Raw genomic sequence first — 17,284 nt, 5'->3', positions numbered from 1 at the left:
CTTGTGCACAAATAAAATTATTTGAAATAAAAAGGTTAAAAACAGAATCTGAAACATAATCAAACACTGGGGCATAGTCTTGATTTCTAAGAGAGTGTCACTGAGATATGATGATTCAGAATTACTCAGGATTAAGGAGGGAAGAGCTTTTTATCAAGAAGTAGGGAAACAGCATTTTTCTATACCAATTGTTTCATTTACAAAACAAAACATGGTGAGAATTCTAGTCCATATCTGTATAAAGATGTTCTGTCCCACAGGACTTCAGGTTAACATTTGTATCCATCCTTAAGTCTCCTGATATACAGTAAATATTTTTTGAAACCACTTCTTTAAGAAAAAAGACAGACAGAAAACAATATCAAATTACTCTGTGTTTGTGGTATTTTGACTTTCTACACAAAATTATTCAAAATTTGTTCTTTTTATAATTTTAGGATCATTTCTAGATGGTTCATTTTAGAACCAATGCTTTAAGCTCAATTATATACGCTCACTTATTCCAAGAACGGTCAAAGGACACCCTAGTGGGACAAGAAATTTCTGGTCAGACTAATAACACCTAGTAAAGAAGAAGACAGATGATAGGTGGAATAAAATAAACCCCATGTACTGTGTTCTGAATATGGGTTTTTAGTATCAGTTCCTTTAAGAGCCTTTTATGTAGACAGAAAAGGAACAGATATTTTTCATCTCAGCAATACATTTTTTAATGTTTTACATTACAACTTTATGTTACCACTATCACAAAGTCCTTACAGGGAAAGGATAGAATCACTTATAGCAATTCAGGAAGTAATATATTTAACTTGGGAAGTAATCCCAAGCAGACAAAAATATATCAGATTGAGCAGCAGCTTAAAAGCCAGCAGCTTAAAAAGGGAAAAAATTTAGAAAAGTATGATTCTAGACTGTTTCAATGGAAACAAAGCAAACACATGGGAAAACAGAACACTGCAAAAATAAGAGAAATCAAGTAGCAAAAGATAATTTCACAAACTCTGGAAGACCCTTTAAGTGATCTATTAATGAGACTATCTTGTAAATTATCAAACAAGAAATACTCAAACTAAAAAAATTAACTTCAGAATTATAAATTTATTGTGTATTCTTTCATAAAGAAGCATGAGACAAGAGTAACTTAATATAGGACTGTAAATCAGGTATTTCTGCACTGAAATAGCAATTATAATGTGAATTATTCTATGTAATTAAGAAATCTAGGAATATAAATTATAAAATTATCAGATTCTATAAGTAAAATTTTAAGTACAATATAAGTTACAACATTATAGCTTTTATTTCAAATCTCAACATTCCTTATTCCTTTAAGTTTATTTTGTAAATAGCCACAAACATTTACTTGCCTGCTGAAGATGCCACCAGCAGATTAAAAGATAATACAATGTAAGAGCAGAAAAAAAGGCAGAATAATGAAATGTTGAAATTGTTTTACTTTTGGGGATAAAGCACTAGATGGAAATTTAGGACAGTTGTCCTCTAAATCAATTTTAAACTAGCCCAGTATGACATAAATTACCATGACTCTGCTCTCCTTACCTACTTCCTTCTATTTGTTTTCTATAAGCAAAACTTGAGAAAATAGTCTTATTATCAGAGGAGTTGTAGGGATTGAAACATAATTTTAAGTAAGAGTCATTTAAAAATATTTAGACTAAAGAATATTCCAAATATATTTCAAAATACAGAATATAGTTTAAAATAAAACAAAACAACCATTACTAAAAAAAAAAAAAACCATACAAAACACTATTAAAATTAATTCTGGTGGGCCTCAGTGGAGGCGCAAGGGGTTAAGCACAGCACGGTGAAGCTATCCACAGCCTCTGCAGCATGAGTTCATTCCCTGGTCAGCCAGGGAGCTACCCACATGGTGCAGCAGACCTCTCCTGTCTTGCCCGCTGCTCCCCTCCACAGTATATTTCAGTATGCCTGTTCTGTTCCCCACTCTATCTCTGGGGAATCCTCTCGCCCCCCTGGCTTGTATCCCAGTTCTTGTATGCATAAATCAATCTTTAAAGAAATTAATTCTGGTTATAAGTCTTTCTTCACTTTAGATTCATATATAGGCCTCTCATATTGGTTTCCATAGATATAATAATAGTGTATTCAGCTTATTCTACCATTCACACTCACTGAGCTTAAAACTTTCTCCCTTTATGCAGAAAGAACCCATCAGAGTGTGTGCAGAGATCCAAAGCAACAGAACATAAAATAGTAACCCTTCATGTTCATGAAAGTTGGGTATCAGTTACTTCTTATTAAATTGTTGAGCTGAATTGGTACCAACACATAGGCCTTTTATATGCCTGAGAAAAGATCATTCTTTTGTAGAAAATTAAAAGTCCTTGAGTAAAGAGTCTTCATTCATGTTTGAAAGTGGCATGCTACTTCCTTATATTTCTCTTTATAATGACACAGGTTGTTTAATCATTACATGAGACATTTGATGGAGAAAAACTTCTAGTGTAAATGAAAAAGTTGAGACTATAATTATACCTGATTAGAAAATTGTGTAGGCATGTCTGAGGTTTTGTTTAAACATGATTCAGGGAAATCACAATCCATGCAAAGATTCAAACACATTTATTTATTCTGATTTTGATACAAAGAAGTCAAAATCACGTATTTGAGTATTAAAAACTCAAATCTCTGAAAAAGAAAACAAAAAACATTTTTCCTTGGGTTTTACGATATATAAAAAATACACATGGTAGTTCCAAGACATATATGAGTCCAAATATTCTAGGAAATCTACATTCAAATGAATTTCAGTGGATATTAAAAAAATCTACTGTGATTTTCCTGAAATAATAATCCTAAGTGCTAAATTTTTATTAAAAAAATACAGGAACCCAAACAGCAAAGATTTAAAAAATAATCTCAAAAATAGCTTGGGGTCACCATTCCTTTGGCATGGTCACTTAACTGGTAGTAACACTTTGGAATTGTCACAGATAAATTCAAGATCAAAAGGGACTCCAAATTAAATTTTTAAACAACATTCCTGCTGAGTGTTTAGCCAGTTAATGCCTGAATACTTTTACTGATGAAGAATATATTAGGCATTAAAGCCCTATTAGAAAGTTTATTCTTTCGTGTACTATTTACCAGTGATCCCAATGCTTCTATTTTAGGTCTTAACAAGTGAAAAAGCCAATTTGTTGACAGAAGAAACCTTCAAATATTTGCAGACAGTTAAAATTCAGGATCAATAGGACGTTTTTTATTCTTTCCATAGTTTTGGTAATTTCCCATAAAACCTTGGGGTTAAAGCTGGAGAGTCTAGATCCTAGCAGGACTATATAGATAAAGCAATCTCTGATCACATTCTAGATGTAACTTCTATTACTATAGGTTAATGTCTCCATATTGAAATCTTACAAGTTGTTTTCTCATTTCAATTCCAAATCTGTACCAACAGCATAAGTTTTCTGAACCCAAGTGTATGTTCTTGTATTTATTCATTAAATTTCATCGAGTTCTTTAATTCTATCAGAAAAGATATATTTGGGGGCCTCCCTGGTGGTGCAAGCGGTTGAGTGCCGCACTGTGAAGCTGTCTGCAGTCTCTGCAGTGTGGGTTAGATTCTGGCCAGTTGGCGAGAATCTCACATGGCAAAGCAGACCTCTGCTGTGTCGCCCGCTGCTCCCCTCAGCAGTGTATTTCGTCAGTCTGCCTTTTCTGCTCCCTGCTCTGCCTCTGGTGAATCCTCTCACCCTCCCGTGCAACTGGCCTGTACCCCGGTTCTTATATAAAAATAAATGAATCTTTAAAAAAAAAGATATTTGGATCCTTCATTTCACAATTCAATTTATTTGCTATCCTTCTGTAATAGAGAAAAATATAAACCTATGCTTGATTACTAATAGTCTCCTCAAAACATTTGTTTAAAGTCTTTAAACAGTTACAAATCCATTTACCTAACCTTGAGTTGTGCCCATATTTTCCCCATCTTGTTTGGAAGGACCTCATGGAAAGTTTTGGCAAATTACTTGTACACTAACTTCATTTCTATGCTTTATCAGTGTCATATCCCAATTAAAGATAGAAATGATTTATTCTTAGAAAATCCATTTAACTCTTCATCACATTTGCTTCCTTCAGTGGCAATCTTAAAAACCATTACAGGCATGGCTGCCTATTGAGCATATTTTATTTTATTTTTTTAATTTTTTTTAAATAATAAATTTTATTATTATATTCCCCATACAATTGCAGCCCTCCCATTCTGGCCCCAATCCCTCCCCTCCCGCCCCCGCCCCCCTAAAAGTGTCTCTGGTTCATAGTTTTTTGTTGATTTTGATTTTCACTTTCTTATAGTTATTCATTTTCCTGGTCCCTTATTTAAGTTTTCTAGATTCCTGCTATGAGTGAGACCATCCGGTATTTTTCTTTTTCTTTTTGGCTTATTTCGCTGAGCATGATCCCTTCCAGCGCCATCCATGTTGCTGCAAATGGCATGTGTTTATCTTTTTTGAATGCTGAGTAATATTCCATGGTATATATGTACCACATCTTCTTGATCCAGTCATCTATTTTTGGGCATTTGGGTTGTTTCCAAAGCTTAGCTATTGTAAACAGTGCTGCTATAAACATAGGGGTGCAGGTGTTGTTTGGAATTGATGTTTCTGTGTCCTTTGGGTAAATACCTAGGAGTGGAATTGCTGGATCATATGGAAGCTCTATGTTTAGTAGGTCCAGAAATCTCCACACAGCTCTCCACAGTGGTTGGACCAGTTTGCACTCCCACCAACAGTGCAGAAGAGTTCCTTTTTCTCCACACCCTCGCCAACATTTGTTGTTGCTAGTTTTTTTAATATGTGCCATTCTCACTGGTGTAAGATGGTATCTCATGGTAGTTTTGATTTGCATTGAGCATATTTTAAATCATGTACCACCTTACAATGAATGTGTTATCATATCTAAGCCTGAAAACAAACTCTGAAATTATTATCCCTATTTGATAATGAAAAAACTGAGTTTCATAAAAATTAAGTAACTTGCTTAAAATTTATGTAAGATTACATCAAATCATTATTCCAAAGTATATTACAAATTCTCAAAATAAGATATATAACAGATCTATTAATTTGTTCTTAGTAGTAGCAAGAATCCACTAACTTCTTTTCCCATAGAAAACAGGATGATATTTGCTTTCCCCTTTTATTCACTTCCATTGTCCAACAGGAGTGCCAGAGGATATGATTTCTAATGTTTTTTAGTAAGTAAGACTTGGAATTCACATGAGTACCATCTCTTATAATCATTCTTTGTTCACATTAAATAAAAAATATTTAAAAAGGAGTACATTCACAAGTTTCAACATATAAAAAGCATAAAAGTATATATTGTTAAAAATCTGTATCTTACATTCTATCCCCCTTAGTCACCTAATGTCTAATTCTACAAGCAATAAGTGTGGAATTATTGCAAGCAAAATTTACACACCAACAAATATTTACAAACACACACAAGTAAATATTTATGAACAAAATGTACACCCATATTATATTATTTTGTTGTTGATTTATAAACAAATGACACAAATATATGTTGTATAGCCTGGGTGAAAAAAATTGGTGCATATATATGTTGGTGCTGTCATATATATATGATTCAGCACCTTGCCTTTTTTTCACCCAATATCATATCTTGAAGATTATACCTTATCAGGATATAGAACCATTTCATTCCTTTTTTATAGCTACATATTTTATTCTTTAACTGCATCCACATATGTCACTTCTTTAACTACTGTCTATATTTTTTACACTTTTTTTAAAAAATAAATTTTATTTTTATATTCCCCATACAATTGCAACCCCCTTATTTTGACCCCAATCCCTCCCCTCCCCGCCCCCCACCCCTTTTTAACTACTGTCTAAATGTCATTAAACAATGGAATGATTTCTATCTTTTGTGACTGCAACCTATGTTTTAAAGAATATGTTGGCATATATGTCATTTTGTTCTTAGCAAGAACATCTGTGGAATAATGCAGTAGAAATGACATTCCTGGGTCAAGAGCAAATGTGCATTTGTACTTTTGATTGATGTTGTTACAATACTTTCCATAGTGTTTTACTAATTTAAAATTTCACCATTGTAGGAGAGTGTCTGTTTTTCCATACCCATGCAAATACAGATATCAGCCTTTCAGATTTTGCAGGAAAAATCAGTTATTTTAATCTGAGTTTAATTTTTAGCTATTATCGATTTGATGATAGGTGATAGGAATTACAACTATTTCCCCAGATTGCATGTTTTTGAACTTCGTTATAACAGTGTTGCTATACCTGTGCTTTTTTCATGGGTAGGTAGTCAAGGTTATCAATTCTTGCTTTACAAATTCTGAGTTCCCAAAGTCTTCTGCAACTCAAGATTATGAAAACATCCTATGGTTTCTCTATTACTTTAGTGGTTTTCATTGGAATATCTATTTGGAATTGATGGTGGTATTAATGTGATGTATAGATTCAAAGTTTCTTTTTCATCTTTCTGGTTACCCTAGCTCTCTGATACAATTAACTGTTTTATTCTGAAAATCATTTATTTAATTTGTCTATATGAACCATACATTTGATATGTCTGGTTAAAAAAAATAGTGCTATAAGATAAATAAGGACTGAAGATCTAATACATAACATGATATCTATAGTTGATAGCAAATTTCAACGATACAATATAGTGTTAAGGGTGCTGAAATGATAGCAGTGTTATAATTAACTTAATAATGGGGAATCTGTTCACAATATATATGGATAACAAATCACTATGTTATATACTTTCAACATCTACATCTCACAATTTTATTTGTCAGTTATACCTCAATAAGGCTAGGAAAAAATCCACAACCTCATAAATTCACATCAGTAAAATGTTTAAATACACAGGATGTGAGAAATACCAGAGCATTCCCTCCTAAGTAAAGGATAAAATTAGTTATCTATCTATATCATACCAAAAATAAACTTTGGATGAATGAAAAGTATAATATGAAAAATGTGATAAAAATTCATATAAAAGTGAAAGCTCAAGAATAAGCACAGTAACTGGCACGGCAATTCTGAAGAAGAATCTAAGTCAGTTTGTCAAGTTCTATAAATTTTTTGAAATTTTGATATAAATTTTACTGGATTTATAGATTTATAGATTAAGAAAAGATTAAATTACGGGCTATTTAGAATCCTACTTTTCTGCACCCATTTAACAATATTACAACCCTACATAAGGGGATATTCCCCTTCACTTGTCAATATTATAGCTTGAAAAAAATAAGTAAGTGCCTTCAGTTTCTTTAAATCATCTTGTTAAAACTCAAACTTACTTTCAGTTTTAGGTTCACAAATATTATTCTCATTCACTTGTTCAATAAATCCTTGGTCCTGTAATGTCCTTTATGGCTCTGATCATTATTTAATTATCATGGGTTACTTCTGGTGTGTCTAGAAATATATTTTTTGGTTTGGATTTGAGAACCATGATAAATATTTAAAGTTGGTTGAAAATTAGACCCTAAATAAGGAAAGTTTTATTATCATTTCATCCAATTTATCCTTTATTCCTCAGTAAAATGGTTTAAATCAAGCTTTCTCTCTTGTTGGCAGTTTAAAAATGAACTGCTGCAGTTTATTCAATATTCCAGTGGAAATGATTTGAAAGATATCAACTTTTGAATAGCAAATATTCAGTTAGTAAAGCTTAACAACTGAACAAATAATTCTATAAAATTATAGCAAGCATTTCTATAGTACTACTTATGTGCAAGACATTGTACTATGAGTACTACAAACATAAATGATTTGAATTCTCAATAATTCAAAAGATACTTTTAAATATTAAAGTATTTCATGGCCATTAGGATAAACATCAGTTGCTAGTGTAGCCTAGTTGTTTAGGAGATTATAGAGTTTAGTATAAATATAAAATAGCCAGTTTTAAGAATAGATTTACTAATCTCTTCAAATTCACAAAAAAACATACTAAAGCTAGCAAGTTATTAAATTCTATCTGAATATAAGTTCTGTTTGGCTAAAACCTTACTTTCTTTTAAAGTTTATTAGTTTGTTCATAAATTTATTCTAGAACCATTACTAAATATACCACATTCAAAAACCTAAAAAGCCAACTAAATCTTAGTCTCATGTATACGTCATATAAGTTTATATGGACACCATATAGCTTTATAAATGGAATGGTCATACATAATAAAAGATAATTCTAACCGTGGTCTAATACAAATAGCTAATTTATAAATTTATATTAAGATCTTTGTAATTAGACATACTTTCACATTATAGGAAAGATTTCTTCAATATTACATTTATTAAAATTCTTCCATGAATCAAGTTTATAAAGTTGGTGTGAATCAGAAGTATAACAATCTGAATCATTCTAAAAGGTTTTGATATTCTAAAAGATTAACAACAGCTTAATTATATGAAGATCTCCCTCCATTTCACATATAACTTGAATCACAAATTAATGAGTCTTAATTTAACAATTAAAAGATCGATTGAACTTATTTTCAAAGTTTACCACTATGCAAAAGGTATATGAAAACTTTCTGTACTATTTTAGCAACTGTTTTCTCTGAAATTACTTAAAAATAACAGTTATTTTGGTTTAGTTTTTTCAAGTAAATTTTCCTTTTAATCAGGCTATTGTATATCCTTTTCTATTTATAAAGATAAGTCATTCACTTTCTTTCCTTCCCTTCAACACACATAATCCAGGACATACAGATGTCCTGTTCATTTTTTAATAGATGAACGGGAGAGTATACAACAGTACATCACTTTGACTGTTAAGTCTGATAAGTTATTTTGAGCATTCACCTGCCCTATAATTGGCAATTCTACTCCTAAGTATTAAACCAAGAGAATAAAAACATACATCTACAAGAAAACTTATATAAAATGTTCATAGCAGTTTTATTCAGGAGAGTTCCAAACTGGAAACAACCTAAATGTCCATTGACAGGCAAATTAATACACAAACTATTGTATATTTATACTCAGCAACAGCAGAGAATAAACTACAAAACAAAACAGATGAAAGAAACTAGGCATAAGAGAGTACATACTGTATGACTCCATTCATTTTTGGTCCAGGAAGAGTGAAACAACACTATAGTGCCAGAAATCACTGCCTCTTGAGTGGTGGTTAAGACTGACAAAATGGGCTTAGGAAAACTCTTTGGGGCTACTGAATGGCTTTTTATTTATTTCAATATAAGCAATAATCACCTATTACAAAAACACTGCATGTAAATTATGCTCCAATTGAAATGAAAATCGTATTTCTATTCAAAATATATTTTCTAAGAAAAAGTGATGAACAAAAATTAAAGAGTTTTAACAGTTCTATTTTCAGGAAGCTTACCTGTCTAAGAGTTGATCATGTTTTTCTAAAGCATCCTTTTCAGCCATCACTGCTCGGTCCTTTTCAGCCACAGCATTATCTCTTGCTTCTCGAAGATTTCTAAAATTAAAATACACATTCAGTTATTCCAAATACATAAGTATGCACCTTTTAATGATGTATAAATGTGCTTGTTTGGAACTGGACTATCTGATAGTCTTAAGGACACACTAGAGATAGGTGACTCAAAGTGTACACTATATGAATTTGCATGGGTTGGTAAGTTTTTAAAACAGAATGTTAGAAACTTGCAAGCTGCCAGACAAGTTAGTGTAGGTGTAAACATGGTCTGTCTCTAAATGCTACCTTTAACCCCACTGTTAACATGTTACCCTTATCATAATCTAATGAGGTAGGTATAAATGCTTGCATATTATTCACAAGAAAACCTTGGGACCTTGAGAAGTTAGTAAATAGTCTATAAAATATTTTCAGCTAAACATATAGAGATCACAAGTATCAAAATGAGGATGAAGTTGGGATATGAGTTGAAATGAATGACCTCAGGATCTCACTTGTACAGGAAAGGAAGTAAAGAAAACACAGAAGGGCTGATAGATTAGGAGAAAGTATAAGGACAAAGGACTTGAAGTCCTGATAAGATGACAAACAGATTAAGTAGAAGTAATTGCACAAGAAAGATGGAGGACTAGAGATTATCTTTGAAGAATGGTGATACAGAGGTAGAAAAGTTCTTTCAGGGATAGGATTTTAGTTGATAACAAGATCCAGGCTGTGCATATTACAGTAGTTAAATGAAGCAGAGCTGAGATGAAAGTTAATATTTATATAGGGCTCAAGGAAGTATGAGGCCAGAGTATTAAGTATCTACTTAAAATATTAATAATAGCAAAAACTGAAATTTACAGAAAGATACATTTAGTGATAGTTATGGGTGATGTGGAAAAGGTAGAAAGTAATAGCAGTTAGTAATTAACAAATGATACAGCCAGACATGAGCCTTCAAAAAAGTAACCTTGCTTATTTTTTAAATCAAAGTGGAAGTCTGGATGAAGAAAAATACTAACAGTAGGCCTCTTTCAGAAAGTCACTAAATTTTTTTTTAAATTCTCTTCTCTAGGGCCTCCCTAGTGGCACAAGGGGTTAAGACGCAACCTATGAATCTATCAGCAGCCATGAGTTTGATCCCCACCCAGGGAGCTACCCACATGGCGCAGCAGACCTCTCCTGACTCGCCCACTGCTCCTCTCAGCCGTGTATTTCAGTCAATCTGCCTGTTCTGTTCCCTATTCTGTCTCTGGTGAATCCTCTCACCTCCCACACTTCTTGCCTGTACCCCAGTTCTTGTACACATAAATAAATAAATCTTAAAATAAAATTCTCTTCTCTAACCAAGTCATAACAGAGTCTAACATAAATGATTCTGCTCGCTTAATCTCTACAAAGCCCACATGCAGTACTTAAAACTGTTTTATATGTTGAGTAAACTGAAGTGTAGTGGGTATAAAGTATACCTAGTCCCAAGACACATGGCCTAACTGTTAAAGACATAACTTGAACCCAGCTGTGTCTTACTCTGAATGAGTGTTTTGAACATCATATCATCCTATCTCCCATAAGGAACTAGATTGGATATTAGAGTTTGGTTTTTATTATTCATGGAGAATGTCAGTAGGGAGATATGAAAACCTACACAATTTGAATAAATTCATCTATAACTATTGGACAGAAATGCTTAGTGCTCATACTTGCTGTGCCAATATGTCATCTTTTGCAAGGTAATGCTAACAACAAATTTAAAATTTAAAACATGTCAACCAACAGGGATTCATCATGAAAACAGTTTATGAACCAGAAATTTTTTTTAAAAAAACTATAGTATAGAAAACTCCTATGAAAAGGAAAATAACTGTATATTGTTACAGATAGAAGTACACTTTACAATATATACCACAAAAGAGTATGCCATATTTTCTGATATGCAGACCACACTGATCTTAAAATAATGGAAAGGTCAAACTTTATACATGAAATTCACAACACATATGAAACATTTATGTATTTTTCATTCCTAGATGATTTAAATATTTAAGTTAGTAAATCACAATAAACTGGTTGCAATATTCATTTACTTCTCAACACAGACTTATTCTGTAAGTTATTTCAGTAACAAAATTCCAACAAGATCACATTGCTAGTATTAGTTAATCATGAATATTTAGCTGGTAGATGAAAGAAGCTTTAGTCCCTAACTATATTTCTTTCCTGTAACAATGGGCATTAGAAATAAAAGCAAGTAACAGGGAATGAAATAAATCCCAGTCTAAACTAACATTAGGTTTTGTGAGAGAAGGTATGATTAGAGGGTACTAGTGCATTCACTATGCGACAAGCTACAATATCTAGCTAGCTATAATTAGAGCTAGAGAAAGGCATAAACAAATCTCCACAGCCACAAAAAGGAGGAACTGATTATTTTTATTTGGAGAAGAATCGGTGTGTGAATGAAGGGAAGACATGTCATCTTGACTTTGAAGAACAAGTAAGTAAAGGCAATGCAAAAAGAGAAAACTGAAATGAATGGGAAAAAGTACTAGAAGCTGAGGGCATGTCATAGGTGTTGCTAGTAAGATTTCTGTATACGCTCCTGTTCTTATCAAGTACCACATCTTCCATATTTCTGCCCCAAACCTGCACCCTTAAACAAGAACCAGTACAATTCCTTTTAACACACAGAGACAGAAATACTACAGCAATAGATTTTTAATGTTTCAAATTAAGTCAGAGAAATTAATGGAAAGTATTCCTCCATTGACAATAACAGTAAAAAACAGCAAACATATAGAGTGTTTACCATGTGCTAGGAACTATTCTAGGCACATTACAAATAATACCTTATCTAATCTTCTCGACAAGCCCACAAAGCATAGGTTGTATCATTACCTCCTTTACAAAGGAGAACTCTGAAACACAAAGAAGTAATGTATTTGCCTATGGTCACAAGTTAGCTATGGAGTCCAAATGTGAACCACTGTCTGGTTTTAGAGTTCATGCTCTTTATCAAACTATGCTGCCTCTTTTAAGATTCCCTTTGTTTCACATAAGTTTTCACCTCAAGAAATTCCATCATTATGGCTTATATTTTATTATAACATGATCGTCTCATAGCACAAATTGATGTTATATGAAAAATAAGCCTTCAAAGAATTGACTTGTTTTCACAGCTGACATGCTCTTTCATAATTGTCATATATCTAATAAAATATCCAGTTTAAAATGACAAATGCATTACAAAATGTAACACAATTAGAGAACAGGGCCTCCCCTGGTGGCACAGCAGTTGAGTGCTGGACTGCGAAGTTGCCCGCAGCCTCTGCAGCACCGGTTCTATCCCCGGCCACAGGCGAGGGTCCCACATGGAGCGACAGACCTCTCCTGCCGCGCCCATTGCTCCCCTCAGCAGTGTATTTCATCAGTCTGCCTGTTCCGTTTCTCACTCTGGCTCTGGTGAATTCTCTCACCCTCCCACGCTTCTGACTGTACCCAGTGCTTGTATAAATAAATAAATATTAAAAAAGAAAAACAAAAACAAAACAAACAAACAAAAAACAATTAGAGAACAAATAGCAGGAATTCAAAAGTTCTTCAAAAGAAAAACTTAAAAAAAAGAAAAACTTAAAAAATTGACAGAAACTATCTTTGATATGTACACACTAATGAAGCTTAAGTTTTAAAAGTTTAAACAGTATACAGCCGGTAGCGGGAGCAACATGGCGGCGAGGAGACGCTGCGAGTAAGATCTCCCATTAAAAAAAGTTAATAGGGAGGAAAAGCGGCAGGTCCCAGTGAGAACTGGGACACGGAAGATAAACGGGTGACTCCAGCAAACTTCCCGAAGAAGAAAGTGGCCATAAAAGAGGACCAGAAGGGAGGGAAGCGCAGAACCCTGCTCCCCTCCCCCGCCCACAGAGCTGGCACTCTCCGACCCGCAGAGAGGAGGAAAACAACAAACCAAAACGGCCAACAAGAACAAAGGACGCAGCAAGCGGGACTGTGAGTGGAAAGGAACTATTGCAGCCACCACACCCCGTGAACGGGAGCTGTGGAGAACCCTGCAGGATCCACCGCGGAGGTGAGCTCCGGGCGCCATTAAAGAGAGACCCCGCCCCCCAGGAGGAGGCCAGCACCAGCACACAGCCCCGGCCGCCCGGTAAGCTTGCGTGGAAAGCGGCGCTGAAAAAGCAGACGCGGATCCGGATCGGATCGCAGCTGCCCAGGTCCCCGCGCCTGCGACCTAGGCTTGCGGGGAGACGCGCGGAGGCCCTCCCTGAGTGAGCAGGAACAAGGCGCCCAGGCAGGGGAGCGGGATTCAAAAGGCGCCATTCCCGCGCCACTGATCTGGGCTACAGCTTGCGTCCTGGAACTGAGGGCTTTGGAACTGAGGGCTTTGTCCTAGCCAGGGCAATAAGACAAGAGAAAGACATCCAAGGAATCCAAATAGGAAAAGAAGAAGTCAAACTATCACTATTTGCAGACGATATGATATTATACATAGAGAACCCCAAAAACTCCACAGAAAAGCTAATTCAACTCATCAATCAGTTCAGTAAAGTGGCAGGATACAAAATCAACACGCAAAAGTCAGTAGCCTTCCTATACACAAACAATAAATCTGAAGAAGAAGAAATAAAAAAAACCATCCCTTTTGTTATTGAAACAAAAAAAATCAAATATTTGGGAATAAATCTAACAAAAGAGGTAAAGGACCTATACAAAGAAAACTATAAAAACACTGTTAAAAGAAATAGAAGAAGACACAAAGATGGAGAGACATCCCCTGCTCATGGATTGGAAGAATAAACATTATTAAAATGGCCATCCTTCCAAAAGCAATATACAGATTCAATGCTATTCCAATCAAAATTTCAATGTCATTCTTCAAAGAAATAGAACAATTATTGATGAAATTCATATGGAATCACAAAAAACCCCAAACAGCCAAAGCTCTCCTGAAAAAAAAAGAAGGGAATGGAGGCATCACACTCCCAGACTTCAAACTATACTACAAAGCCATAATCATCAAAACTGCATGGTATTGGAACAAGAACAGACATACAGACCAATGGAATCAAATAGAAAATCCAGAAATAAACCCACAGATTTATGGTCAACTAATCTTTGACAAAGGAGCAAAGACTATGCATTGGAGCAAAGAAAGTTTGTTCAATAAATGGTGCTGGGAAAACTGGGTCGCTACATGCAAAATAATGAAGCTTGACCACTACCTCACACCATACACAAAAATCAACTCAAAATGGATTAAAGAACTAGACATAAGACCTGAAACCATAAAATATATAGAAGGAAATATAGGCGAAACACTACGTGATTTGCACATCAAAGACATCTTTACAGACACATCACCCAAAGCAGTGATAGTGAAGGCAAAGATAAACAGCTGGGACTACATCAAATTAAAGAGCTTTTGCACCGCAAAAGAGACAATAACAAAAACAAAGAGAAACCCCACCAACTGGGAGAACATTTTTGCACCCAACACTAATGATAAAGGACTGATCACAAAAATCTGCAAAGAGCTGATGAGACTCAACAACAACAAAGAAAATAATCCAGTCAAAAAATGGGCAGAAGAGCTAAAAAGAAACTTCTCTGAAGAGGAAATGCAAATGGCCAACAGCATATGAAAAAATGTTCAACATCACTTGTCATCAGGGAAATGCAAATCAAAACTACCATGAGATACCATCTTACACCAGTGAGAATGGCACATATTAAAAAAACTAGCAACAACAAATGTTGGCGAGGGTGTGGAGAAAAAGGAACTCTTCTGCACTGTTGGTGGGAGTGCAAACTGGTCCAACCACTGTGGAGAGCTGTGTGGAGATTTCTGGACCTACTAAACATAGAGCTTCCATATGATCCAGCAATTCCACTCCTAGGTATTTACCCAAAGGACACAGAAACATCAATTCCAAACAACACCTGCACCCCTATGTTTATAGCAGCACTGTTTACAATAGCTAAGCTTTGGAAACAACCCAAATGCCCAAAAATAGATGACTGGATCAAGAAGATGTGGTACATATATACCATGGAATATTACTCAGCATTCAAAAAAGATAAACACATGCAATTTGCAGCAACATGGATGGCGCTGGAAGGGATCATGCTCAGCGAAATAAGCCAAAAAGAAAAAGAAAAATACCGGATGGTCTCACTCATAGCAGGAATCTAGAAAACTTAAATAAGGGACCAGGAAAATGAATAACTATAAGAAAGTGAAAATCAAAATCAACAAAAAACTATGAACCAGAGACACTTTTAGGGGGGCGGGGGCGGGAGGGGAGGGATTGGGGTCAGAATGGGGGGGCTGCAATTGTATGGGGAATATAACAATAAAATTTATAAAAAAAAAAATAAAAAAATAAACAGTATACAGCCAAGTATAATTATAACAGAAAAAGATGTTAGGAGTTGGTCAATAGCCGATTTTATAATCAAAGGCTTTAAAATACAAAAATTCAAATATTTCATACCTGGAGATACTTTCAGAAATTTAATATTTGATTCCCAAACCACTTTTTTTGTGATTCTTTCATGTTGTTTCTTATTAACTTCATTGCTCTCCCCTCCCCTGCCATGTGAATCTCTCCCAACTATCCTGTTTTAAGTGTGGAAGTTGAACTGAGAGAAAATGTTGCACAAAGAGGAAAAGGAATCTAAAAGCAATCCTATGTAAAATGCAAAAAGAAAGTAAGGGCCTTCCTGATGGCACAAGGGGTTAAGACGCAACCTAAGACGCAATCCACAGCCACTGCAGCATGAGTTCAAACCCCTGCCATGGCGGGGTTTCAAAACCCACATGGCACAGTAGACCTCTCCTGACTTGCCCACTCCGCTGCTCCCCTCAGCAGTGCATTTCAGTCAATTTGCCTGTTCTGTTCCCCGCTCTATCTCTGGTGAATCCTCTCACCCCCCAACACCTTTGGCCTGTACCCCAGCTCTTGTATAAATAAATAAATAAATCTTAAAAAAGAACTTGGGAAGCATTTTAAAAAAGTGAGTATCCTAGTATAACTAGTGTCCAAATAATGTGTTCTTCAACCTGAGACACTTTATAGAGAAAGCTGGTGATAGTAATATTACATCAGAGACATAGGTATAAACAGAACTACTGTAACCAAACAACTAGGACATATGGTCACTTATTTCAGCAATGATCAAACAAAAAACTAGAAGAGTTAAGTTCTTAATTATTTCTCTAAATAAAAGGATCTGAGTATTACAATAGATGTATTTCATAAGCACTTCAAACGCATCTCGTGCATTTGTCTAGAATGACTTCATATATATTAGTTTATCGAAACGTATCCCACAACTGAAACAGAAACCTAAGTACAAAACACACAATAACAAGAGACTTCTGTATAAGATGGACTGTATTTTATTTCTACTAGAAGATAAATTTCATGGTCCAATAGGCCAAATTGAAATTTATACTTCAAAAGTTGGAAGAAAAATGTTAGAAGAATGAGAAAAACTTTAGGAACCTTTGAAATTCTAATAGGAACAAATCACAGTTTGGCAATGTCAAGAGTATCTCTTAGCCTGAATAAACATCACTAATGTCTCAGAAGTTGAAATTTACCAAGAATAAATAGTGAAAAAACATGGTTGTCAGAAGCACTCAGCAGGAGCAACTAAGCAATTCATTCTTCTCCTTCTACCGCCATCTAAAAATATTTTCGGTTAATGAAAGTGAATATTTTTCTAGTTGGAACAAAACAGGATTGAAACAGTCTGTTTACATGACAAGCTTATTTACAGAGGAAAGTGTTTGACTTAATCACCACTA

General features: G+C 34.6%; 1 protein-coding gene across 1 annotated transcript in view; it reads right to left on the bottom strand.

Moving 5' to 3' along the window:
* PIBF1 (progesterone immunomodulatory binding factor 1) overlaps positions 1-17,284 on the bottom strand; it is a gene marked incomplete at both ends in the record, with an annotated part of 161,289 nt that overhangs the window by 101,059 nt on the left and 42,946 nt on the right. Inside the window, one exon of the mRNA XM_084235697.1 lies at positions 9,409-9,507. Coding sequence (XP_084091823.1) covers positions 9,409-9,507 — 99 coding nt within the window. The remainder of the gene's footprint in view (positions 1-9,408; positions 9,508-17,284) is intronic.

The sequence above is a fragment of the Talpa europaea genome, assembly GCF_964194135.1.
Source record: "Talpa europaea genome assembly, chromosome: 6".
Classification (NCBI taxonomy): domain Eukaryota; kingdom Metazoa; phylum Chordata; class Mammalia; order Eulipotyphla; family Talpidae; genus Talpa; species Talpa europaea.
This window is presented reverse-complemented; position numbering and strand designations above follow the sequence as displayed.